General features: G+C 39.3%; 1 protein-coding gene across 2 annotated transcripts in view; it reads right to left on the bottom strand.

Moving 5' to 3' along the window:
• Positions 1-27,576, bottom strand: part of LOC124613679 (DDB1- and CUL4-associated factor 6-like) — a 180,711-nt gene that overhangs the window by 25,530 nt on the left and 127,605 nt on the right. For both annotated transcript variants that reach the window (XM_047142399.1, XM_047142406.1), the window contains exons 13-14: positions 25,097-25,349; positions 4,332-4,437 (exon numbers count right to left, since the gene is read on the bottom strand). In XM_047142399.1, the coding sequence (XP_046998355.1) occupies positions 4,332-4,437; positions 25,097-25,349 (359 nt within the window). The remainder of the gene's footprint in view (positions 1-4,331; positions 4,438-25,096; positions 25,350-27,576) is intronic.

Below are 27,576 nucleotides of genomic sequence, written 5' to 3'. Positions count from 1 at the left end.
GGAAGCATATGAGAGGATCTTGCTTTCTTCATAGTTCATGCCATGTCCCATCTGAAGGAAGTGTTCAGCAACCGCAGATTTCTCTGGCTGACCCAACCTCGTGTGACGTTTATGTTTGTCGCATCTGTCTTTAACCGTACGACATGTCTGGCCAATATAAGACTTCCCACAGTGGCACGGGATTTCATATATTCCTGGTCTCCTCAGGCCGAGGTTGTCTTTAACAGAGCCCAGCATTGATTGCACTGGTGCTGGAGGGCGAAAAACACATTTAATCTGGTATTTCTTGAAAATTCTGCCCATCTTGAAAGACACGCCACCGACATACGGTAGGAAAACTAACTCTGTGGTGTTCTCTGCTTCTTCAGGCTATTCTTGAGGTTTGGAGCGTGCTGGTCGAAATGCATTCCAGATCTGCTTCTCGGAGTACCCATTCTGGGCAAACACAGAGCGGAGATGGCTATGCTCTGCCGATCAGCTGTCCTGACCTGAGATGGCTCTAGCTCTATACACTAGCGTCCGTAATACACCGCTGTGCTGTGAGGGATGATGACAGCTTGTAGCTTGTAAATACAAGTATGTGTGTGTAGGCTTCCGGAACACACTGTGACCCAAGGAGCCGTCTCCTTTTCTACGAACCAAAACATCCAGAAATGGGAGCTCACCATCTTTCTCTACCTCCATGGTGAAACAGATGCTTGGATGGAGGGAGTTCAGATGTTCCAGAAAAGAAGGAAGCGTTGCTGTCCCATGCAGCCATACCACAAACGTATCATCTACATATTTCCAAAACCATTTGGGTTTCAAAACGTCTGAAGTGCTTTGTCCTCACAATCTTCCATAAAAAGATTAGCTACTATGGGAGACAGAGGGCTACCCATAGCAACACCATCAGTCTGCTCAAAATACTGGTCACTGAATAAAAAGTAAGTCAAGGTAAGCACATGTTTGAAAAGGTGTAAGATGTCCTCTTCCAGCTTAGCTCCTATGAGTTGTAATGAGTCCATCAGAGGCACTTGTGTGAACAAAGAAACCACATCGAAACTCGCTAGAAAATCGGTAGATTCAAGGCGCAGGTCCTTCAGTCGTCGTATAAAATCTTCTGAGCTTCAAATATGGTGTTCACATTTCCCCACCATGGGACTCAAAGAGAAGCCAGATGTTTAGCTAGGTGGTATGTTGGGGAACCTATATTACTAACGATAGGGCGAAGCGGAACATTCTCTTTATGTATCTTTGGCAGGCCATAAAGTAGTGGCGGAACTGGTGCTCGTTCTCTTAAACTCTGAAGAAGAGTCTACAATTGGTCTTCGATGACATTATGCACCCGCTGGTGCCTGCACTGTTATAGAAAGCCAACATATAAATTGGTGAGCTTCTCAGTGACACGACAGTAGCTCCTGAAGATGGCGGGCAGTTGTCTTGCTGAAATATTGTGCGGTTTTTACAATATTATCCAGCGTAATTCCCAGGAACCTATCAAGCACATTCGAAACTGGTTACCAGCTAACTCAAATGTGAACACTAACACAGAAATATAGAGAAATAGTAATATTAAATAAGGGTGCTTGTCCTTCTGTCAATGCACTGTTGAAATTCTAAAAATCAATATACAGGGCAGTCAGAAACAGTCTGAAAAGCTTGTAAGGGTGTTGCACAGTATGCCATGCTGACAAATAATTGTGAAGAAAAAAATTCAATACAATCTGCCATTTCTGAGTTAATTAGTAGTGAAGTTGCCAATCAGACCATTGCACATGCAGCCAGAGGTGGTGTCATCAAACATATTCTTCATTTGGTTTCCTAAAACCGAGCAACAGAGCAGTACAAAAATGGACATGGGACAATCATAAGAATCAAATCTGAGCCAAAGACTGAGCAGTCTCATGCACTATGATCTACAATATGAGAACAACTGACATTAATTCTATGTGGTATGCCACCTGAATTTGTCCATGCAGCGACCTGATTAATTAATTTAAATGCTAATTAATGTATGCAATAAAATTGAAAATATCTGTTGGAAGTAATCACCATAGTACATGTTACACCTCATAGGAAATGTGCTGTTACTATATGGGCCTACAAGGTTAGAATAATTTGCACTGAAGGTGGCCACACAGTGAACAAAATTAATCTGTAAAATAAAGAATTTCAGTATTTATGACTGATGTTGCAATTTATTTAATATATATTATCAATTTTTTTCTTATAATTATTTTGCGACACAACTTACCCTGTAACACCCTTACAAGCTCTTCAGACTGTTTCTGACCACCTGTATAGTTGAAGTGCATAGGCCCAGAAAAAATAAGAAACAGATCTTTGTAGCTCAGCATTCAAACTTCTGGTCTTCTTCAGAGGGCACGAAGTGCCTGGGAAATGTTATTATGAGCTGATGTATATCAGTGTGCTCTGAAGAATGAAAATATCAAAGCCGAGATAGAATGTTCAATTCCTATTTCATGCATGTCAGCACAGAGCAAACCAGCAAGTCCTGTCTTTAAGCAGTTCTTTATTTATACATTCAATAATTAACATGTGGAACTGTTGGCATTTAAGAACTGATGCAGATTGTAAGTAAAGCAAGACTGTTCTAACCTGAATGTTAGTTAGAACACCAAAGTGCTTTGGAATTGGATGTGGTATGCCCTTGCCCTCCTCCAGTTTTTTCAACTGACAAACTAATCAGTTGAAGGAGATCTGCAGTTAATGTCGACTATGAACCGCAGTGCATCTTCACATCTTTTCACAGTTAAAAACAATCACTGTCAGAGGTAACAGAGGAGATAAGTGACAAAAATAGTCCTAAGACCGACTTGGTATTGAATCTCAGTATTCCCTCCAAACAGCCAAATAATGTATTGTCATAATGTAACATCAAATTCCGTGGCTTATATGTGCCAAAATTACATTAAAACTGTGTTTCTCATTACACCATCAGTTGTTTAAGTCTAATGTTCTAAGGTGTGTTGCAAGTATTGCATTAACTTAGATAAGTTGAAGTATTAGAAGAAGCTCTTCAGCTCTCTGTGTAGTGTTCCAGGACAGCTTTATGCTTTGAAGTAGTAGATAACTGCCTATAATTTATTGCAGTGGTAGAAACCATTTCTATCTAGAGAATAATCCCATCATAAAATTTTAAGATTGCATCATATGACACAGAAAAGCAGCACCTAGTTTCTCATTACACCATCAGTTGTTTAAGTCTAATGTTCTAAGGTGTGTTGCAAGTATTGCATTAACTTAGATAAGTTGAAGTATTAGAAGAAGCTCTTCAGCTCTCTGTGTAGTGTTCCAGGACAGCTTTATGCTTTGAAGTAGTAGATAACTGCCTATAATTTATTGCAGCGGTAGAAACCATTTCTATCTAGAGAATAATCCCATCATAAAATTTTAAGATTGCATCATATGACACAGAAAAGCAGCACCTAAATATCTATTATGAAGACAAGAATAACCACGTGAGAGCTACAAGACATGTGAATACTGAAGAGCATCCACTGAGTCACAAGCTTTTACAATTTTTAATTCCTTTGTTAGGAGGGTTGGCAAACAGGAGATAAGAAAATTTTCCACAAAGAAAATACAGATGAAATGGAGAAAAGAGTCATTGCAAACTGTGTAGGAGGAGGAAGGGAGGGGGAGGGGGAGGGGGAGGCAGAGGGAGACGGAGAGCTAGAAGTAGAGGGAGTGGGGGACAGGGGAGAGGAGGGGGGAGGAGGAAGAGGGATGGCATGGGAGGGGGTGGAGGGGGGAGGAGGTGGAGGAGGAGGAGGAGGAGGAGGAGGGAGGGCAGGAGAGGGGGAGGAGGAGAGCAGGGGACGGGGAAGAGGAGGAGAAGGCAAAGGGGGAGGTGTAGGGGGAGGGAGAGGGACGATGGAAAAGGTTTAAAATTAGAACCATCCCATTGGTTATTTTTCTCTTTCCCGCTGCTTGGTTCATCTGCCTCACCCCTCCCCCAATCAATATGTTTTGATATTTAACTTTCATGTCAGTCTTCACCTTTACGTCGCATGTGCGTGACGTTCAATTAAGACTTTGTGTAAGCCCTGCTACAGTTTCTCTACCTCAGCAAATGGTAGCAACTGCTTTTCTGACTTACATTACAGTGGGAAATCCATGATGGGAAATAATATGTATCAGAGGATGAGTCACTACGCATCAAATAGAGGCAGTGCTAAGCAGTGAACAGGCACCATGTTTCCAATGTAACTTTCTCTCCTGAAATATTATGGGTCTCTACACACATTAGATGAAACCATCAATGAAACACTGACAGTATACAGATGTCACACATACTTATTACTGACATTTCACTTCCTACTCACCTCGACGGATCTGATTAAGGCAGGCAAGCATACGGATCATGAAGGAAGCTGGCACGGTGATTGTATCCTTTGTCTCTTCCAGCATGATTTCGTTCCGCTTTGTTAGCTATAACCAAGATTCATAAATAGTGGCAGAAAGAGCTAAAACAACATTGGGCAGCAACAGGCTGATATCAAGTCTGAAAATAAGTGTTCTTTATACATCTTTTTCCACATTGTATTTAAACATTCACTTGAAAAAATTCCACAATATCTCATCTTTTAATACAAACCTGTACTTTACACTGTCCAGTTAAAAAACTACTCATATTTTCTAGTTAATCGCTTTTAATTGCAATCAAATTTTTGAATGTCTCCATTCTGTGGAAAAATTTTGTTTGACAGTTAAATTTCACACGTTACTTCCAGAAAGCATGCCATAAGTATTAATATGGGAACAGAGAGTCCTGACACAAGGGAAATAATGACTCCTTAAATTATTTTCATAACCATTAACATATTGACTGAAGTATTTTTCTTATTTATTCGACTTCAACTAGGGCACACAATATACTATTTTTTGCTGTTTGGGTGGGATCATCTCGTAATTTCTGTAACAATGTTGTTATGAGAAAGCAGTGCAAAACTGCTTACCACTGTCCCTTTACTGCACATACTGTGTCATGTTACTGGTTATACAGGATGAAAAGATATATGCAGTTCAGTACTCCAGCAATTTGCTGAGACAAGTTTCTGAAGGAAGATATTTTCTGCTTTATGAAAAAAGGAGACTTTAATGGTGAATAAAGGTAACTCACAATATTTGATATGTCAGGTCGATTAGAAGATCCAAGATTGCTTATGCTCAAGCCAGGATTCCAAATGAATAAAACTGCAGGTATGCCCACTTCCTTGCCGGCAGGTGTAAGTAGTATAGGCTGCCCGTCTCGTTGTATGTGCGTTCTGCACATACACAGATCACTCAGCCACCCCTGACATGGGCACTTGGCCGGGGCAGTACAACTGCATAAGCTAAGGTCTGGATGCCTTGCCTGCACGTCAGCTCTTTGCTCACTCATGCACATTTGTTCCAGAGTCATCTGCCAGTCTGTGGGCAGCCACTCCAGCTGCAACAGTCTGCTATACAGTTTGTATCCACTGTAAACTGAATACCTATAAAATTTCAGAAATGATTCTTGACACAACGAATATTTGTACAAAATTATCATTTGTAATGAAAATTCAAGGAATCAGCTGTTTATTTTTCAAAAAACATCCAAGCATTTGCCTTAACCGATTAAGGTCAAACACAGAAAACCTGAATCTGGATGGCCTGATGGGAATTAAAACTTTGGAAATTTGAAATTCAATAAATGATGTGGAAGCAACTAACTTTTTCCCAAACAGAATGCTGTGCCTCCTTCAGTGGTGTCAGATACCTTGTAAAAGGATGAGCATTGTTAGTTTTGGGAATGAAATTACATATCAAAAGAAAAATTTTCTTGAGAAAACAGTAAAATTACAATAAAACAGATTTGATGACCACCACTTCCCTTCAGGAGATAGAATTCTAAGTACTTTCCAAAAGAAAGAAGAAATACATTTTTTCTAATTCTGAAGGGTTCTTTCATTTGGCGATTACTTGGAATTTCACCTCCTGAAGGTGTATACTAATCAGTCACTTTGTCATATATACCTTTGAGCTGTTAAAGAACTTCTAATTTGTTTTCTTTTATATGAACAGCGACCAGGGTCTCATAAAACAAACTGCAATGTACTCTTGCATCTACATGAGTAACAAGAGATATGGTCATTAATTTTTTAATGACACTGCAGTGGAGACTTGATTATATAGACCTCAGTTCACAAATTCAAGATTATCTGGACTGTCAACTGTGAACAAATATCTTTTTAGTCTAGTTCGTGTGTGCATTGCTCAAGTTAAGATAGTTGCCAATTGCTATGCCACTGTGTCATGTCACATCTGTGCTGAGGAATGTTAAAGCACAAGAGAGACTTGTTGTCGCTCAAAGATAACAAACATTGTGGCTTCATAAAAAAGAAGAAGAAGAAGAAGAAGAAGAAGAGGAAGAGGAGGAGGAGGAGGAGGAGGTGAAACTGGTTGTAAGTTGGCTGATAAGCACGGAGTAGGTACTTCTACAAAAAGAGAACTTTTGGAAGAAGCTTTGTATTATTGGTTTTTACAAAAACGATCAGCTGGGTCACCAATATCTGGACCTTTGCACTGTGGAAAGGCATCACAGTTAAATTAAAAAATAGGTGGCAAATAAAGAATGGCTGTACACACTGAAATTTTGTCATGGAATTCACGAATTGCAAATACAAGGTGGGTGAAAGTCAGTTGATGTAGAGGCAGCAAATTCTATTAAATATGGTTTTAAAAAAGAACTGAATGAAAATTATGATGTCTTAATCTTTGCTTACAACACTGATGCAACCAGATTAAACTAGAAATCATTACCATCAAATTGTTTAGCTTCTCAGCAAGAGTGTTCACCTCCAGGATATGGAACAGCAAACAGAAAGTGACAAATTTGTTTGCACAAACGCTACCAAGATCCACAAAATGCCTTTGGTCCTCAGAAATTTAAAAAAAAAAAAAAACAGATGCTTCAAAAATATAAGGGTTCCTTAAATTTATAAAAACCAAAAAGGTACATGGATGACACCGAAATTTTGATTGACTGGTATGACAACACATTTATCCATGAGGCAAAAAAAAAAAATCAAAACAAAATTGGTAAACAAGGAAAGCTTTTGTTTTTGCTTTTACTGGATAATGTGCCAACCCATCCTTCAGCTGAATAGTAAGAGGCAAAAAAATTGATGTTTCCAGTAAAAAAAATGGCTCTGAGCACTATGGGACTTAACATCGGAGGTTATCAGTCCCTTTCCAGTAAAATTTTGCCTCCTTGCAACAACCAAGAGATCAAAGTTTTCTTTAAACATCAAAATGACTTTATAGACAACAATATTTACACATATCATTATCTGTTGATGAAGATAATGTAGAAGTCTTTTTGTCATTTTTCAAGTACGTGAATTTGAAGGAGTGTGATGACAAATAAACACATGAAAAAAAGTTTTGAATTGCCTCGGTTCCGAGAATCCTCTACAGAAAATTGGAACAGAGATCAACATAAACATCATTTCCGCTCTTTTTATTGCTAATGAAAACCACACATTGCATGTTGTACCACCATACAGCGAGAGCTTCATAGGTGGTGGTCTAGATTGCTGTACATACCGGTACCTCTAATACCCAGTAGCACGTCCTCTTGCATTGATGCATGACTATATTCATCTTGGCATACTATCCACAAGTTCATCAAGGCACTGTTGGTCCAGATTGTCCCACTCCTCAACGGCGATTTGGCGTAGATCCCGCAGAGCGGTTGGTGGGTCACGTTGCCATCTAAAGCCCTTTTCAGTCTATCCCAGGCATGTTCAACAGGGTTCATGTCTGGAGAACATGCTGGCCACTCTAGTCGAGCGATGTCGTTATCCTGAAAGAAGTCATTCACAAGATGTGCACAATTGGGGCGCAAATTGTTGTCCATGAAGACGAATGCCTCGCCAATATGCTGCCAATATGGTTGCACTATTGGTCGGAGGATGGCACTCAAATACGATACAGCCATCACGGTGCCTTCCATGACCACCAAGGGCATACGTTGGCCCCACATAATGCCACCCCAAAACAGCAGGGTACCTCCACTTTGCTGCACTCACTGGACAGTGTTTCTAAGGTGTTCAGCCTGACCGGGTTGTCTCCAAACATGTCTCCAACGATTGTATGGTTGAAGGCATATGCAACACTTATTGGTGAAGAGAACGTGATGCCAATCCTGAGCGGTCCATTCGACATGTTGTTGGGCCCATCTCTACCGCGCTGTATGGTTTCGTGATTGCAAAGATGGACCTTCCCATGGACATCGGGAATGAAGTTGTGCATCATGCAGCCTATTGCGCACAGTTTGAGTCATAGCAAGGCGTCCTGTGGCTGCACGAAAAGCAGTATTCAACATGGTGGTGTTGCTATCAGGGTTCCTCCGCACCATAATCTGCAGGTGGCGGTCATCCACTGCAGTAATTGCCCTTGGGTGGCCTGAGCGAGGCATGTGATTGACATTCCTGTCTCTCTGTATTTCCTCCATGTCTGTACATCGCTTTGACATGCCTGGACGCTTCCCTTGCTGAGAGGCCTTCCTGGCACAAAGCAACAATGCGGACGTGATCGAACCACGATATTGAGGGACTAGGCATGGTTGAACTACAGACAACATGAGCCGTGTACCTCCTTCTCGGTGGAATGACTGGAACTGATCGGCTGTTGGATCCCCTCCGTCTAATAGGCGCTGCTCAAGCGTAGTTGTTAACATCTTTGGGTGGGTTTGGTGACATCTCTGAACAGTCAAAGGGACTGTGTCTGTGATACAATATCCACAGTCAATGTCTATCTTCTGGAGTTCTGGTAACTGGGGTGATGCAAAACTTTTTTTGATGTGTGTATTTCAAAAAAATGTCCTATGTGACTTTTGCTGGGCATTTCATGATTAAGGTAGCAGTAATTTAGTAATTATATAAAATATGTACGTACGTATGAAAGTATGTGTCTAGTCTCTTAATAAACATTGATTTTGGTTGATTTTAATAAGTTAATTTGGTTTTTGTTGTCTTAGATAAACAATGTTATGCATTAACCCTAAAAACATAACCACATGTGAGAGATGTATCTTATCTTTCTAGAGTTAATAATACAGAAATCTCCTTTCTTCATATATTCATTTATCCAGATTTTAGATTACCCGAATGACTTACGACAATAATTAGTGTGGTTAATCGAGTCTCTGCTGTATTCTATTTTTCCCTGCAGAATAGCGTAGCCTGATGACACAATTTCACTGATAGGAGCTCTTTTGTGGATCTAACAAGAAATCAACTAGTAGAACTACATCGTATATAACGATGTTTGAGTTACTGCTGTCGACTATCTCACCACCCAGAAGATTATGACACTCTCCAAGGAAACTTGTGCTGCTGAGGCAACAGGTACATGATGTTCACACTACTCAATGGAAACCTGCATCGTAAAGACAATACATACATCATCAGTTGTGTGCTGTCCTTTACAAAGTTTAACTGTTAAAAGTGTAGTGGAACCACTGTCTACATAGATCAGGTTTGTTAGGAGGAATGTTGAAGTTCATTTAACAATGTGCTGCTTGTAAAATATACACATAATCAAATTGCTAGTAATGCATATACAATATCCAGGAGTACAATGCCATTTACTAATGAAGAATTGGTTGACATGCTCTTAGCTTACGTGAATGTCACCAAAATGCATCAAGGGCTGCAGAAATCTATACAGAATGCTTCCCAGATGTTATCCAACTCATCCCACTTTTGTTAATGCCAACTAATGACTTTGCAGGCCTCAAATTTTTGTCTCAAGAAAACCTATCTGAAAGAAGATGGCTACCAATTAAGTTGCAGAACTAATGGTTCTTGCCCCTACTGCTAAATCCATATACCAGTTCTGAACAAATACAAAGATCTCCCATTCCACAGTTCTCTACATTATTAGCTGCACGGCAATGATCAACGTGCCAACAGGATCAATGTACTGCTCATGATTCTTTTACTGGAGTACTAGTGGGTGAGAAGAGGCAGTGCTACTCAGAAAGTATCTAGCATTATCACCTGATATGAGGCTATCAGCAGTCTTCCTCTGGAGCCAAATAAAGCATGTGCTATGTAAGGGGGTTCCACCAACTTAGAAACATGAGACACACCATTACTGCTGTATATAAGCAATAAGAGTAGATTATGTTGGCAGCAGTGAGTTCATCAGTGAGGCAGCACGTACAAAAGTATTGTGATGCAAATGATTCTCACTTTGAACATATTCCTTAAAAAAAAAAAAATCAACAGAAATGTACTGCTTACAATGATGTCTTCATTGTCATTTTCACAAGCTTTGGTTTCATTTATTTCGTGTATTATTTTAATGTTCGATTTATTACTGATGTGCAAATGACACTGTATAGGTAAAAAGACACCCCCCCCCCCCCTACCAAGATGGTGCAACAACGGGAGAGTACCTATGGACAGACCACACTAAATCATGGTTCCTGAAGAAAAGCAGCAGCCTTCTCAGTAGTTGAAGGGCCAACAGTCTGGATCATTTTCTGATCTGACCTCGTAACATTAGCCAACAAGGCACTGCAGTGCAGATACTGCGAAAAACTGAAAGCAAGGGGAAAACTACAGCTATGATTTTTGTTTCCTGAAAGTATGCAGCTCTACTGTGTGGCTTAATGATGATGGCATCACAATGGATAAAATATTCCAGAGATAAAATAGGCCCACACTCAGATTTCCAGGTAGGGACTACTCAAGAGAATATTGCCAACACAAAAAACAAAACTGGCACTCTATGGGTCAGAGCACAGAACATTAGATCACTTAATCAGGCAGAGTGATTAGAAAATATAATAAAGGAAATGAATAGGCTGAAGTTACACTACTGGCCATTAACATTGCTACACCATGAAGAGGACATGCTACAGACCCAAAATTTTACCGACAGGAAGAAGATGCTGTGATATGCAAATGATTAGCTTTTCAGAGCATTCACACAAGGTTGGCGCCGGTGGCAACACCTACAACATGCTCACATGAATAAAGTTTCCAACCGACTTCTCATACACAAACAGCAGTTGCCTGGTGAACCATTGTTGTGATGCCTCGTGTAAGGAGGAGAAATGCGTACCATCATGTTACCGACTTTGATAAAGGTCAAATTGTAGCCTATCGCGATTGCGGTTTATCGTATCGTGACATTGCTGCTCGTGTTGGTCAAGATCCAATGACTGTTAGCAGAATATGGAATTGGTGGGTTCAGGAGGGTAATGCGGAATGCCGTGCTGAATCCCAATGGACTTGTATCACTAGCAGTCGAGATGACAGGCATCTTATCCACACGGCTGTAACGGATCGTGCAGTCATGTCTCGATCCCTGAGTCAACAGATGGGGACGTTTGCAAGACAACAACCATCTGCACGAACAGTTCGACGATGTTTGCAGCAGCATAGACTATCAGCTCGATGACCATGGCTGCTGTTACCCTTGACGCTGCATCACAGACAGGAGTGCCTGGGATGGTGTACTCAACGATGAACCTGGGTGCACGAATGGCAAAACGTCATTTTTTCAGATGAATCCAGGTTCTGTTTACAGCATCATGATGGTCGCATCCGTGTTTGGTGACATCACTGTGAATGCACATTGGAAGTGTGTATTCGTCATCACCATACTGGCGTATCACCCGGTGTGATGGTATGGGGTAGCATTGGTTACACATCTCGGTCGACTCTTGTTCGCATTGATGGCACTTTGAACAGTGGGCGTTATATTTCAGATGTGTTACGACCCGTGGCTCTACCCTTCATTCAATCCCTGCGAATCACTACATTTCAGCAGGATAATGCACGACCGCATGTTGCAGGTCCTGTACAGGCCTTTCTGGATACAGAAAATGTTCGACTGCTGCCCTGGCCAGCACATTCTCCAGATCTCTTGCCAATTCAAAACGTCTGATCAATGGTGGCTGAGCAACTGGCTCGTCACAATATGCCAGTCACTACTCTTGATGAACTGTGGTATCGTGTTGAAGCTGCATGGGCAGCTGTATCTGTACACGCCATCCAAGCTCTGTTTGACTCAATGCCCAGGTGTATCACGACGGTTATTACAGCCAGAGGTGGTTGTTCTGAGTACTGATTTCTCAGGATCTATGCATCCTAATTGCGTGAAAATGTAATCACATGTCGGTTCTAGTATAATACATTTGTCCAATGAATACCCATTTATCATCTGCATTTCTTCTTGGTGTAGCAATTTTAATGGCCAGTAGTGTAGATATAGCAGGAATTAGCGAAATGCAGTGGCAGGAAGAACAGGACTTATAGTCTGGTGAGTGTAGGTTTACAAATACAAAATCAAATAGGTGTAAAGCAGGAGTGGGTCTAATAATGAATAAGAAAATATGAATGCAGGTAAGCTACTATGAACAGCATAATGAATGCATTATCATAGCCAAAGGAGACATGAAGCCAACATTCAAAACAATAGTACAAGTTTATATGCCAACTAGCAATGCAGATGACGACGAGATATAGAAAGAAAGTATGATGAGATAAAAGAAATTATTGAGATGCTTAAGGAAGAGAAAAATTTAATTGTGATGGTCGACTGGAATTCAGTAGTAGGTAAATGGAGAGAAGGAAAACAGTAGGAGAATAAAGACTGGGGGGGGGGGGGGGGGGGGAAGGAATGAAAGAGGAAGCTGCCTAGTAGAATCTTGCACAGAACATAATTTAATAATTGCTAACACTTGGTTTAAGAATCATGAAAGAATGATGTATATATGGGAGAGATGTGCAGACTTCAATAGAAGGTTTCAGATTAAGTCCTAATACAAATCCTAGGTAATTAACGAAAGAAGAAAATATAAAAATGCAGCAAATGAAACAGGTGAAAGGGAAAACAAACATCTAAAACTGAGGTTGGCAGAAAGTGTAAAATGGCTAAATTAGGTATGAGAATTATCAAACAATGGGAACTCCAGCAGTAATATCAATAAAGCAGGAAAAGACAGCTTGCTAGTTACCGTAAAAAAGACATGTCAAGCTGTATACACGCACAATTAAAGGACACTCACACATAGCCTCGGCCACAGCCTTTGTCAGTAAAAGAGAGACACTTCGTCAGTAAAAGAGAGACTACTTTCCCTACCCCTTCTTTACATGATGATGTATTCCGGCTCGAAACGCTGGAGTTGGCGGTCGTGTGTGGACGGGGTGTAGTTGCTTGTGTGTGTGTGTGTGTGTGTGTGTGTGTGTGTGTGGGTGTGTGGTTTTTACTGACGAAGGCTGTGGCCGAAAGCTATGTGTGAGTGTCGTTTAATTGTGCACATCTGCAAACCTGATTTGTCTTCTTTATGATAAGTAGCAATCTGTTCTTTTCTACATTGTTGAGATGAGAATTATGATATACAAGAATAATTTGAAAGAATGAAAGACCAACATGGAAACAAGGCCCCTTGGGTAGATGGCATTCCCTCAGAAATACTGAGATCCTGGAAAAGCTAGCCATGACAAAATTCCACCGGGTGTGTAAGATATGTGAGACTAGTGAAATACCCTCAAACTTAAAGAAGAATAAAACAATTCCAATTCCAAAGAAGACACGCATTGACAGATGTGAATACTACCAAATCATCAGTTTAATACGTCATGGTTACAAAATCTGATATGAATTTTTTTTCAGATGAATGGAAAAACCAGCGGAGGCCAATCTCAGCAAAGATCAGTTTGGATTCCAGAGAAATGTACAAATCCTACGACTTATCTTAGAAGATAGGTTGAAAAAAGGCAAATGTATGTTTATATAGCATTTGTAGGTTTAGAGAAAACTTGTGACAGTTTGGACTGGACTACACTCTCTGAAATTCTGAATGTCACAGGGATAAAATACAAGGACTGAAAAGTTATGTACAACTTGTACAGAAACCATACTTAGCTATATGTGTCAAAGGACATGAAAGGTATGCGGTAGTTGATAAGAGTGAGACAGGGTTGTCACTTGTCTCCAATATTATTTAATATGTACACTGAGCAAGCTGTCAAGGAAACCAAGGAGAAATTTTGAAATGAAATTAAAGTCAAGAAAGCAGAATAAATACTTTGCAGTCTGTCAATGACATAATTGTGTCAGGGCAGCTAAGGACTAAGAAGTGTAGTTGAATGGAGTAAAGTAAAAAAAAGGGTAATGGAATGTAGTTAAAGTAAATCATGTGTTCTTGAGAGAATTAGATTAGGAAATATGACACCAACACTAAAAATAATTTGTGTTATTTGAGCAGCAAAATTAATGATGGCCGAAGCAGGGGAGAGAGAAAATGCAGACTCGCAATGGGAAGAAAAGCATTTCTTAAAAAAAAGAGTTTGTTAACATCTAACATAAAGTTAAGTGTTAGGAAGCCTTTCCTGAAGGTATTTGACTGGAGTGTAGCCATGTGTGTAAGTGAAACATGGACATTAGGCATTTAGGACAAGAAGAAGACAGAAGCTTTTGAAATGTCATGCTATAGAAGAACGCCGAAGATTAGATGGGTACATCAAACAACAAATGAGGATGTAATGAACTATCAGAATGCTGAAGATTAGATGGGAAGATCAAATAACAAATGAGGAGGTAATAAAATGAGTTGGAGAAAAAAGAACTTTATGGCACAATTTGACTAAAAGAAGGGATTGCTTAATGAGAGAGACCCTGAGGTATCAACAAACTGTAAATTTGGTAATGGAAGGAAGTGTAGAGGGTAACCAAGACTTGAATACAGTAAGCAGCTATAAATGGATGTTGATTGTAGGAATTCTGTAGAGAGGAAGAGGCTTCCATTGAGAGCTGCATAAAAACAGTCTTCAGACTGAAGACCATAACAACAAGATGTAAGAAGAAATGGAAAGAACAATTTGAGTTTCATTTAAAATATAAAATTATTGAAAATTCTAATAATTTTGTCATTAACTTCCCTTTGTGGGCATAAGATATTCTCATAGATATCTGGCCATATGCTGAACATTGTGTGAGGTAAAACACACACACACACACACACACACACACACACACACACACACACACACACGAGGAAGACAGTAAGCAGCAAACTGAACATAATGATATACAAAAACAAAACCACTAAACAGGTGGGAAACATACAAAATTACAGGTGCTTAACACAGTATATATATAGACATATATAGCCACTCCAGTACCTGCAATATAAGCAAATAATAGATTGCTACACACTGTGAAGGTGACACCTTGAGCTGCAGACATGCACAACAAAAGGACACTTATGCATTAGCTTTCGGATAAAGCATTCCGGTCTGAACTCCCAGAGATGGCAGTCATGTGTGCAGGAGGTGTGCTTGCTTGTCTAAATGTGTGTGTATTTTTTCCTTAATTTATCAGCAGTATGTAAGATACTTCCAAAACTGTATAAAATATTTCTCTAAACCAGTATTCTAGGCCTAATTTTCGCCGCAGCAAAAATGTGCAATATTCTGGATCAGTTAGGCGACACGTGTTATTCACTACATATGTAAAACAATGCAAAATTTGACACTTTATTACCACTTCTGTATATGCACATAAATAAGTTCAAATTTGAACATTACCACACTATAATAATTTTAAGACTGAAAAATACAAAAAATCCACTGAAGATGGCACAAGAAGAGCTGAAACATGCTTGGGAAAAGTAAAACAAATGAATAGTGTCTTGCATAGGGGAATATCTCTCTAATTTTTGTCATCAAGCACAGAAAGAAGAGGACTGACATCCAAATGATGATTGTTTCAACACCATGCCACCATGATATATTTGGTGATTTTACGTTGGTGGTGTATGTTAGGATTATATTTGGAAGGAGTGTCTCAAGAGAAGTAAAGAAATAGTAACTTGTATTTGTGCATCAAAAATTACATACAATTATAAAAATTACAAGAATAAAAATATAACTATCACATATGTTGTTCTCTTCCTTCTACAATGCAACTAACAAAATTTAAACGTAATAATCAAATAATGAAGCAAAAAAAAAAATAGATAATTACTAATAACAAGAAAATGAACACCACCAACAACAACAACAACAAAAAGGCAACAAAAATGGAAAATGTATGACTGGGCGAACATAAGCCACAAAAAATTTTTACTCTGAAATCCGTATCAAGAGTACTATACAGATTTACAATTTACCTACTACTCCATCTTTTAACTCCCAAAAATAAAACCTTTTGCCTCTAAAACTTTAAAGATTTAATGATGCCAATTAAGCATGCTAGGACACTTCTGTTGTATTGAAAAGGAAAGAAAGAATTAAAAATTTATGAAGGAAGATTAAGATTTAATGTCCTATTGATGAGGAGGTCATTGGAGACTGACTACAAGCTCGAATATAGGAAGAATATGGAAGAGAACCGGACATGACCATGCTTTTGGCATCATTCTGACACTAACCTTATCTGATTTGGAAACACAAGCAAAATAGAAATCAGGACAGACTAATATTCAACTGAAGGAATTTTGGAAAACCATGACAGAATGAGGATGGCCACTTAGTTTTCAATTCTGCTCCTCCAAAACAGAATTCATCACCTTGTGGATTGCTTCACCTCATTCAGGAATTGACAGAGAGCAAATGTTCGTCTAACAAACTTAGGCAAATACATATATACAAATGCATATATACAAATGGTGACAAAAATACTAATGTAGCTCTAATCAATAAATGCAACAAAGTGAATTTTTATGTTCTTTATTTATTTTGATATTAACTGAGAACCCCGTCCTCCACCATCCCTAATTCCATTAAATTTCAGTCCTTCGGAATTTTCATTGAAACTCAGTCTTTTTCTTATATTACGTACAACTACATCCCCTCATGTCAGACAGCTCTTTCTTCCACACTGAAATAATTCTTTTCTTACATAAATTAGCAGTGGTTCTCTATTGTTTATCTTGTTAGAGATACTGTCTTTCACTCAACTATGAACTGATTACAGCTTCATTCCCAATTAGCCAATCTCTATACAACATGTGCCTGTTGAAACTGAACAAACTATTCACTTGTTGTTTTGTCTATTTTTATTAGTTCTTACTTTAAATTCAATAGTGTTAAATGGGAAAATGGACACCCTGAAGCACCTGGTTGATATAAATCAAATTATTCATATATTACACATGTTGTAACTGTACATGATCACAATAACAAGTTCAAATACTTACGAACAGATTGTCTTGGACAATAACTTGAGTGTCTTGTATGGCCTCCTCTAATTACAGAGCAGCACTGAAATTGTGCCTCAAGTGTCAGATGTCACCTGGAGGGACAGAGTCCTGTTTTACACCGTCCAACAAAGTAAGTGGAGTACCCAGAAGTGGAGAAGGAAACAAAGTGTTGTGCGGCTATCCTGTGTTATATCAGTGACTAAAAAACTGAGTCAGATTTGCAAGAAACTTGGCAGCATGAGCCCACTTGTCAGTACGACATTATAAATCTTCTGGCATGGATGCAAGCACTCATTCCGTTGGGGAGCTGCCATACACTCATTCCGTTGGGGAGCTGCCATAAAGCCATTTCATCCTCTCCTGAGGTACACTGGCCCACAACTGTTGCAAATGGTCCCCAATATCCTAGGTACTGGCACTGGGATGGATTTTACACCGAGGCTAGTCCCACACATGTACTATCAGGGGCAGATATGGGTATTTCTGCAGCCACACAAATAGCTCAGCATCACACAGAACTGTATATACATACCAACATGCCATAAGTGGACAAGCGCTGTCCTTTTGAAAAATGGCACCACGATATTGTCACATAAGAGGTGTCGCATTAGGACAAAGGATATTGTTGCCATATTGTTGTGCAATCTGAGTTCCCTCAATCACTTCCAGCTGTGACCTGAAGTCATACCTGATAGCTCCCCACACCATGGCACCACAAGTAACACGGCTGTGCCTCTCCAAAACACTGGAAGAATGGGGCCTTCCCCAAGTCATCGCAGTACTCATCAACAATAGTTATCCAAAGTAGTGCAGAACCACAATTCCCTGCTGAACACAATGCAACACTATTCATAAGTAATCCATGCATATGGATCACGGCACCACTCCAAATACAACTGTTTGAGTTGTGTGTTGACAGCAGTCTACGCATGGGACAGTAACTTGCTAGTGTGGCTGTCGCCTGTCTCCAATCAGTGGTGTGGAATGACACATGGAGTCCCTACTCATCCTCAGATTGCAGGCACAGTTGTCAAGGTTTACAATGTGTTTTGCCCACAAACAGTGATCCTCCTTTTTGGTGATCAGATGTGGCCGACCATAACCTTGATGATGATAATACTTGCCCGAACATTTCAAGGCAGTACAGTACTATACCACTGTCACATTCAAATGCTCCACAAACATGATTATTCCAGAATTCGGCCAGCTGGCCAAATGGAGACTCACAATGAGGTCCCTTTCAAACTCCGTCTGTTGATTATGTTGCCTCACATGAGCAAGCAGCATCCCTGTATTCTTTACACTGATCATTCAATACCTACTGTTGTTCACAACTTTTATATAACCTACCAGACCTGGTAACAACACAAAACATGAATGACACTAATGCACTCTGGAGGATGTTTTACCTTTCACAGCGGATTGCAACTCTAATTATTTACATACCTGACAATGGTGTGTATGTGTACTAAGTTACATTGATATCTGACCATTTCTTCTGGGTACTTCATTCTTTTTGTCGGGCAGTGTATTTACATTCGTTGTCACAAGATGCTGGTTATGTAGACCTTATCATAAGGCAGTGGTAAAATATGGGGAGCAAAAGGCTATTTACAATTTATTTACAATTTTACAGAAACCAGATGGCAGTGATAAAGAGTCCAGGGGTAGAAAAGGGATGCAATGGTTGAGAAGGGAGTGAGAGAGGGTTTTAGACTATCCCTGATGGTATTCAATCTGTATATGAAACAAGCAGTAAAGGAAACAAAAGAAAAATTTTGAGTAGGAATTAAAGTCCACGGAGAAGAAATAAAAACTTTGAGGTTTGTCGATGACATTGTAATTCTATCAGAGACAGAGAAGGACTTGGATGAGCAGTTGAAGGGAATGGACAGTGTTTTGAAAGGAAGATATAAGATGAACATCTACAAAAGCAAAACAACAATAATGGAATGTAGTCGAATTAAATCAGATGATGCTGAGGGAACTAGATTAAGAAATGAGAAACTTAAAGTAGTAAAGGAGTTTTGCTATTTGGGCAGTAAAATAACTGATTATAGAGTATATAAAATGTAGACTGGTGATGGCAAGAGAAGTGTTTCTAAAGAAGAGATATGTGTCAACATCAACTATAAATTTAAGTGTCCGGAAGTCTTTCTGAAAGTATTTGTATGGAGTGTAGCCCTGTGTGAAAGTAAAACATGGATGACAAACAATTCAGACAAGAACAGAATAGAAGCTTTTGAAATGCGGTGCTACAGAAGAACGCTGAAGATTAGATGGGTAGATCATGTAACTAATGAGGAGGTACTGAATAAAATTAGAGAGAAGAGGAATTTGTGGCACAACTTGACTAGAAGAAGGGATCAGTTGGTAGGACATGTTCTGAGGCATCAAGGGATCACCAATTTAGTATTGGAGGGCAGTGTGGAGGGTAAAAATCATAGAGGGAGACCAAGAGGTGAATACACTAAGCAGATTCAGAAGGATGTAGGTTGTAATAGTTACTTGGTATAGTCTTTCAGCCCTACAGTTCCATCTGTATATCAAAGAAGCAATGATGGAAATAAAGGAAAGGTTCTGGAGTGGAATTACAATTGGGGGTGAAAGGATATCATGATACGATTTGTTGATGACATTGCTATCCTCAGTGAACGTGAAGAAGGATTACATGATCTGCTAAATGGAATGAACAGTCTAAAGGGTACAGAATATGGACTGAGAGTAAATCGAAGAAAGATGAAAGTAATGAGAAGTAGCAAAAATGGGTATTGATGGTCATAAAGTAGATGAAGTTGGAAGTCTGCTACCTAGGCAGCAAAATAACCAATGACGGATGGAGCAAGGAGGACATCAAAAGCAGACTAGCACTGGGAAAATGAGCATTCCTGGCCAAGAGAAGCCTACTAGTATCAAACATAGGCCTTAATTTGAGGAAGAAATTTCTGAGAAAGTGTGTCTGGCGCACAGCATTGTATGGTAGTGAAACACAGACTGTGGGAAAACCAGAGAGGAGATTCTGCACAGAATCGGAGAGGAAGGCAACATGTGGAAAATACTGACAAAGAGAAGGGACACGATGATAGGACATCTGTTAAGACATCAAGGAATGACTTCCATGGTGCTAGAGGGAGCTGTAGAGGGCAAAAACTGTAGAGGAAGACAGAGATTGGAAAACATCCAGCAAATAATTGAGGATGTAGGTTGCAAGTGCTATTCTGAGATGAAGAGGTTGGCACAGGAGTGAAATTCGTGGCAGACTACATCAGACCAATCAAAAGACTGATGACTCAAAAAAACAGAATGAATGCCCACCGCCAAACTGTTGCCAAAAACAAGGTGGACCAGCCAGTGGCACAACATGCAGCAGAGGGCAGCATGCGAGATTTCAATGGCTGCTTCACAGCACATACCATCTGGATCCCCACCACCACCAGCTTTTCTGAACTATGCAGATGTTGGCTGTCCCTACAGCACATCCATTGCTCCCGTACCTCCCTGGTCTAAACCTAGCTCGCTGTCCCCCCATTGCCTACCCAATACTCTGTGTGTGTGTGTGTGTGTGTGTGTGTGTGTGTGTGTGTGTGCGAGCGCGCGCGCGCGTGTGTGCGCAGGTGCCTCCTACAACCTTCAGAAGGGAATTTCATTCAGAAAGCTAGCAAAGCAAAACTCTGCACCTTTTGTTTGTGAACCTGACAACGACACAGCCCTTCTGCCTTTCGGTGAGTCATCTCCTTTATTCCTACATAATTAGAAACTAAACTGTGAAACTCTCACCACTCTTCCACAAGTCAAAAGGTCCACTATGCGACTTAACTTCTGAGTTCATCAGTCGCCTAGAACTTAGAACTAATTAAACCTAACTAACCCAAGGACATCACACACATCCATGCCCGAGGCAGTCGAACCTGCGACCGTAGCGGTCGCTCGGCTCCAGACTGTAGCGCCTAGAACCGCACAGCCACTCCGGCCGACGGCTCTACCCTTCATTCGATCCCTGTGAAACCCTACATTTCAGCAATATAATGCATGACCGTATGTTGCAGGTCCTGTACGGGCCGTTCTGGATACAGAAAATGTTCGACTGCTGCCCTGGCCAGCACTTTCTCCAGACCTCTCACCAATTCAAAACGTCTGGTTAATGGTGGCCGAGCGATTGGCTTGTCACAATACGCCAGTCACTACTCTTGATGAACTGTGGTATCGTGTTGAAGCTGCATGGGCAGCTGTACCTGAACACGCTATCCAAGCTCTGTTTGACTCAATGCCCAGGCGTATCAAGGCCATTATTACGGCCAGAGGTGGTTGTTCTGGGTACTGATTTCTCAGGATCTATGCACCCAAATTGCGTGAAAATGTAATCATATGTCAGTTCTAGTATAACATATTTGTCCAATGAATACCCGTTTTATCATCTGCATTTCTTCTCGGTGTAGCAATTTTAATGGCCAGGAGTGTAGTTTTGAGTCTGTTCACTTGCTTTATTAGTCTGTAACTGGTGCCAGAGACATCATTGCTTTGTACATTTTTATAATGTGACTAGGTTTTACCTGTGACTTCGTCCGCACATTAAAGGTGCCGGTGCGGCTGGCGGCTCACAAAGCTTTGCCATCCTGCCGGCACATTTGATTGTTTGCAGCAAACAACAATGCCCTATGGTGTGTAACAGCACATGCTTTTATGGCAAAACTATGAGAACTTTGATTCTACCCGGCATGTCAAAGTGAAAGCTGTATCACATTTTAAATTAGACGTACAAAAATACAACTGAAAATCACATCCAATTTCATGCATTAGTTTTTGCGTGGTGCACATACATACACACAAAAATCCGGAAAATAATTTTTTTGCTTTGATAGCCATTAAATAAACACCCTCAAATTCAGTTTTTTTTTAAAATATCTCCTATGTACAGACATCTTCAAGTTACAATTTTATTATATGTGTAAATTCTCAATGCAGTGGAAACCACTGAGCGTATTATTCAAAGAGTACGGGTTTATATGCAGCAGAGCTATGTCCAACACTGAATGATTTTCACTGCCAATGTCTTGAGTAGCTGAGTGGATGTCTCTCCAGATCACCATCATTTGAAAAATTGTTAGAGATACCGTTAAGGGAACACTTCCTTTGAATTGTAAAGCTGACAATATTAAATGAAGTACAGATTCAAGAGCTACACCATTCTCCAATGCCATGGATTTGTAAACTGAAAATTATTAACCTGTTATTGAAATAATTGTTTAACCAATTACCTGTGTTCGTGCTTCATGTTTTACCATTCAGAGGATAGAGTGGAGTGGGGTACTGCTAAGTGCTAATGCTTAAAATGTGCATCACAGGTGGTCAAAGCCGTGCACCATCAAAATTATTGCTCAAATTTTGAAGCAAAATCAATTGCAAGGTTATTACTTCACCAGTGTTCTGTTTTCCTCTTTAAAATATGACTTCAAGTCATTATGGTATTAAAAACTCTAAAGTATATGCCAGTACCAAGGGTGAACAAATTCTGAGCGATAAATAAATGTCTACTGTATTCAGAATCATCCAAATAAAAACTACAGTGTTTTATGATAATATCAAACACAAATAGCTTATTCCTTCTTAGTTACATACTGAGAACCAACATACTTTTTTACTGTTTAAACTTTGGGGTATATATGAACAAAGAAGGACCTTACCTTATGCTTCAGTAGTGCCCTCTTTTCAGTCAGCAACTTTGGAATCACTATATAAAATAAATGACACCCACTTAATAATCTTCTACTTTGTAAAAGAAGTTGATGATTGGCCTCCAAGCACCGATTGTTACATGTCTGTACATCTCGGGACTTGTGTCGACTACCCTTTTTGGATCGCTGTTCCCAATGTCAACACTCCCGTGCTTTTACATTTCTAATTGTTGTGCTGTGTGGCATTGGTTGTATGCAAGGGGTTTGTTGCATGAACTAAATGTCCCTAAGAAGCTATTGTTGGCCATCAATGTTAGTTCCAACACACCGATTACCCTATTCTTCATTGTGACACCAGAAACGTTATTAATCAGCTGGCAGAATGTTGCTAACTTAACCAAATAGTTACATAATTCACCTTTTTCACTAGTCTACTTGCAACAAATAAATTCTATACCTGAAATGACTGTCAAAAAAAAAGAAAAAAGAAAAAAAAACCTCTAACTTGACAAGAGTTTTTGCGACCAGGCACGGGGACCATAGCATTTGCTAACTACTGCTACGTGCCTAATCTGGCACTGGATGTACCAGAAAACATCTCACCTATGAACCGGTCATCATCGAAAGAATTGATATTGTGATCAGAGACTGGAGTAAAAAACATTTGGCAGTTACCACAGTTTACTCAATATTCTTTCTCCTCCTGAAATATACTTCACTGTCATACATTCAATTCTGTTTTTTTATTGTACAGCACCCTAAACAATGTCACCTAATTCATGTAGAAATCTAAAAACCAATAATCCCTACATGGGCAACCTACTTTTACAGATCAAAATGTATCATCACACAGTAGAACGTAACATAAAAGAACCTGCTGCTGTCATGAGCTTAGAATTAGCATGTTAACTTCTGGTGCATGTACAGTGTTTCCTAATTTTATTACAACCTGCTCTATCTTACACCCTCTGATTACATGATAATATTGTAGAACACAGAACTGTAGTCTTTCTTTGTATTTTATGCCTATTTCTCCAATTTGTTGTCTGCCTGCAAAGTTGTATTGTTGTACAGAAAGTTTATGAGGAAGTTGAGAGAACTGCTTTACTCTTCTTTTAAAAGAAACGGTATAGTATTTCAGTGAAATCCAAGCCACTTTAGGTACTAGTAAAACAACACCAGTCATGGAATTTAATACAAAAAGGCTTAATAGCATTGCTGTGGAACAACACACGACAATAAAACTGTGAATTAGAAATAATCAAGCATACAATATCTGAATATAACAATTCAAGGCAACATCAGAAGTGGGATCATCAAGAAAATACTTAGACAATAAAACTAACCAATATTCATAATTCATAATCATTGTGTTAATGCTGGAAAAGTGTTTTACACTGAAGGTTGCATACTATGATTCACTTCCTTGGAAGTACGTTACAGAACAAAAATATAAGTAATGCCCACTCATCTTCAATTAAAAATGCTACTGGTCCTGCAAAAAAAAGGGCTATTTGAATCATTGGTGGGGTTAAAGCCAAAGGTTGTAGCCAACCTTTACATCCTGCTTGAACCATGATTAATATGTAATTTCTGTTGTTCATAAAACTGCAAACAAATGCAAATTATAGTCACTACAAAATTAATTTATAACTAAATATAAAAACAATATTATTACTCACACAAAAGGACTATTTGAAAAAGGATCCAGTACCTTTAGGCATTAAATTAGGATATGGACTGCTCTATATTGTTCTACGTGTTCACTGACTGAACCTAACATTATTTCAAAGATCTGCTTATTACTAAGCACTTCTACATATTCACAAATACTATAATTTCAGGCAGATGAACATGTATCACTGTAATAAGTTCAATGAAATACTTTATAAATGATTTGTTACCAAGACTTAACATAAAAATTGCCATGAATTACCAGAGAACAAAAAGAAAAAGTTCTGCAGGTAAATGATTTATCCTAACACTTCAGTAGGGACAATGAGGTATGCATAAGAGTGATGTTGTACTTTCTGTTTTTAGGCACGCACAAAAGCTATTTATGTTGAACAGATCATCATCATCATTATTGTTGTTGTTGTTGTTGTTGTTATCACCGATACACTATACATAATACTATGACCCCTTCCCTCCACACAACATACCATGAACCATCTGTACCCTCATAACATATGCACCATATCTCATAATCAAAAAACTAACTTACTGTTTCCGCCAGTTCGGCATCAAAACTGGCTTCCTCACGAAGTGGAGCCCAAAGCTTCACATCGTAGTCAATACCAGAGGTTGCTAGCACTGGTAGAACAGGATGTGGCTGGAGACAATTGACAACATGATGATCAGCTTCCAAAAGCATGACCAATGAGCCAGTCAAACGGTCCCAAATAAAAACATGGCCACAATCTGATCCTGAAAGCACATAATCTTCACCCCAAAAAGTTGCCTCTTTTATCATTGTTCTGAAAAAGAATGAAAAAGGAAAATACAAAAGCACAAACTTTACTCTGTGGCATAATGTCTGCTGAAATATTATTCCTGACAGATTGAAAGCATGTGTTCCATTTGAACACAAATTTGGTTACTTGTCTCACAAAGGCAAGACTCTACAGTCAAAAGTGACCCATCATTTCTCATGGGATTAAATGAGAGCTTGCCTGCAAAATCTAAAGATGAGGTCTAGTTACAATTTAGCACAAAGTTTTAATCTGTCAGAAAGTACATCCTTTATTACAAGTTCAGACTGTGTCATTACAAGGTTTTAAATAAAATATCAAATTTTATTAATAATGTTCACTCAGTATTGGTACTAACTGATAGTAAATTAACAGACACACAAAGAAAATAATCTGTATGCACAAGACCAAACAATCAATCACAGTGAGATGGCCTTCAGTCAGCACCTCCTTTAAGCTCGACAAATATAGGCTCCTGTGTTCTCACTGCTCAATTTACACCATTTTATTTTGAAAATTTCACTTCATATGTGTGGAATGAATGAGGTGGAAATACTAAAAAATTGAAACTATGAAAAAGGACAATGACATGAATGAACTCACCAAAAGTTTGTAACAGCCAATGTGAAGTTGAAAGCAAAATGATAAAACCTCAATTATTGGGATTCCTCTTCAAAAGCTGAAAAGGGGAAGGGAGGAATTCTAAAGTGTAAAAAACAGAAGAGAGGCCAAAAGAGATGGAAAAGGATGAGCATCTCTGCCAAACATCAGATTAAGCCACCACTCCATTTTTCACCCACACTCTCTTCATAATTTTTCAAATTAAAAATATCCTCAATATTTTTTTCTCTCTCTTTTCTTCTCTCTCTCTCCCCACCCCCTTTCCAACCATGGTGTTTGTGGAAGAGAGGGGGAGGGGATTACGGCTCATATAAGCAACCACAAAGGTAAAACATGGTTTTGCTTGAAGAAGAATATCAACTCACTATTTAATTAATGACAAATGCAGTACCATTACAGCAAGCAGGACAGCAACACAAACTGAAATGTGTGATAAACAAAGAACACATCCCAAAATAACAGTCAACTTCAGAGGGCACTCTGAAACATATACGTGGCACCTCACACGTAGTTTTCACTAACAACTTTATCGCTTAAAGTTAGATGTGGCGAAAGTGCAAGAATATGGTCAGATGAAGAGGATAAGGCCCTTCGGCAAAAACACTTCGATTTGTTGTATTCCGAAGTACTGCTACTGCCACAACTCTTATTAAGCTTGGATACGATTTTCAGTATTTGTAATCTTGATTAAAGGAGAACAAGTTTTCTCCCTGATTTCTACGAGATAATACATTATCAGAAATTAAATTTCAGACAGTTTGTAAATTTCACCAGAGGTCTTCATACCACTAACATCCATCTCACACACGTCCATTTGTATTTTTTCAAGCAAGCGTATGCACAAAGAGATTTGCACGTGTACTTGCACCTACATTCATGCATTCACATAAATTTGAGGAATCCTCTCCAGTTCCAAGAGCATAATTCTTGTGACCAAATTTGTACTTCCCCACATGAGTAACTCTGACTAATGTCCTGTAATTAGACCCTGTGTATCCCTGATTTTATGAAGCTTGAATCTTGTTTGCTGCACTGCATTAATTGCTTTCCAGTGTGCCCTGTTAACTAGTCCCTGCTGAGTTGAGTTCCAAGGAACTATACCAAGAATATTTAGCTGTAACTACTAAACTTCCTAAGGAACAGTTGCAGTAGAAGAGGAAGAAGTAAGCAGTAGTAGACGTGGTGGTGGTGGTGGTGGTGGTGGTGGTGGTGGTGGTAGCGGCGGCGGTGGCGGCGGCAGCGGCAGTAGTGGTGAAGTAAAAATGAAGAAATTTCCTCATCCAAACAGCCTTGCATTCATTTATTTATTTAGTGTTCAGTAATCCAACCTTTAAAAAATTGTAGCTTCTTCAATCTCAAGCTAACAAATACAATTTCTGTCACTGTTCCCATGTCTCTCTGTCTCCTGTTGTCCATTTACAGCTGAAGCGTGTGAATTTCTTCAGTTCTTTATCCCAGCAATGGTAGTAAACTGTCTTGTGCTCTTTGTCTTTCTCTGGGACTTCACTACGGTACAGTCTTTGTCCATCTGTCATTTTTCATGTCCTTCCACAAACTCATCAACTCCTGTTATTGTTCTTATGTCTTCATTTATTTTCCAACAATGGAAAAT

This window comes from Schistocerca americana, chromosome 1, assembly GCF_021461395.2.
Source record: "Schistocerca americana isolate TAMUIC-IGC-003095 chromosome 1, iqSchAmer2.1, whole genome shotgun sequence".
NCBI lineage: Eukaryota > Metazoa > Arthropoda > Insecta > Orthoptera > Acrididae > Schistocerca > Schistocerca americana.
Note: the sequence above shows the minus strand (reverse complement) of the source record. Positions and strands in the feature narration are given on the sequence as shown.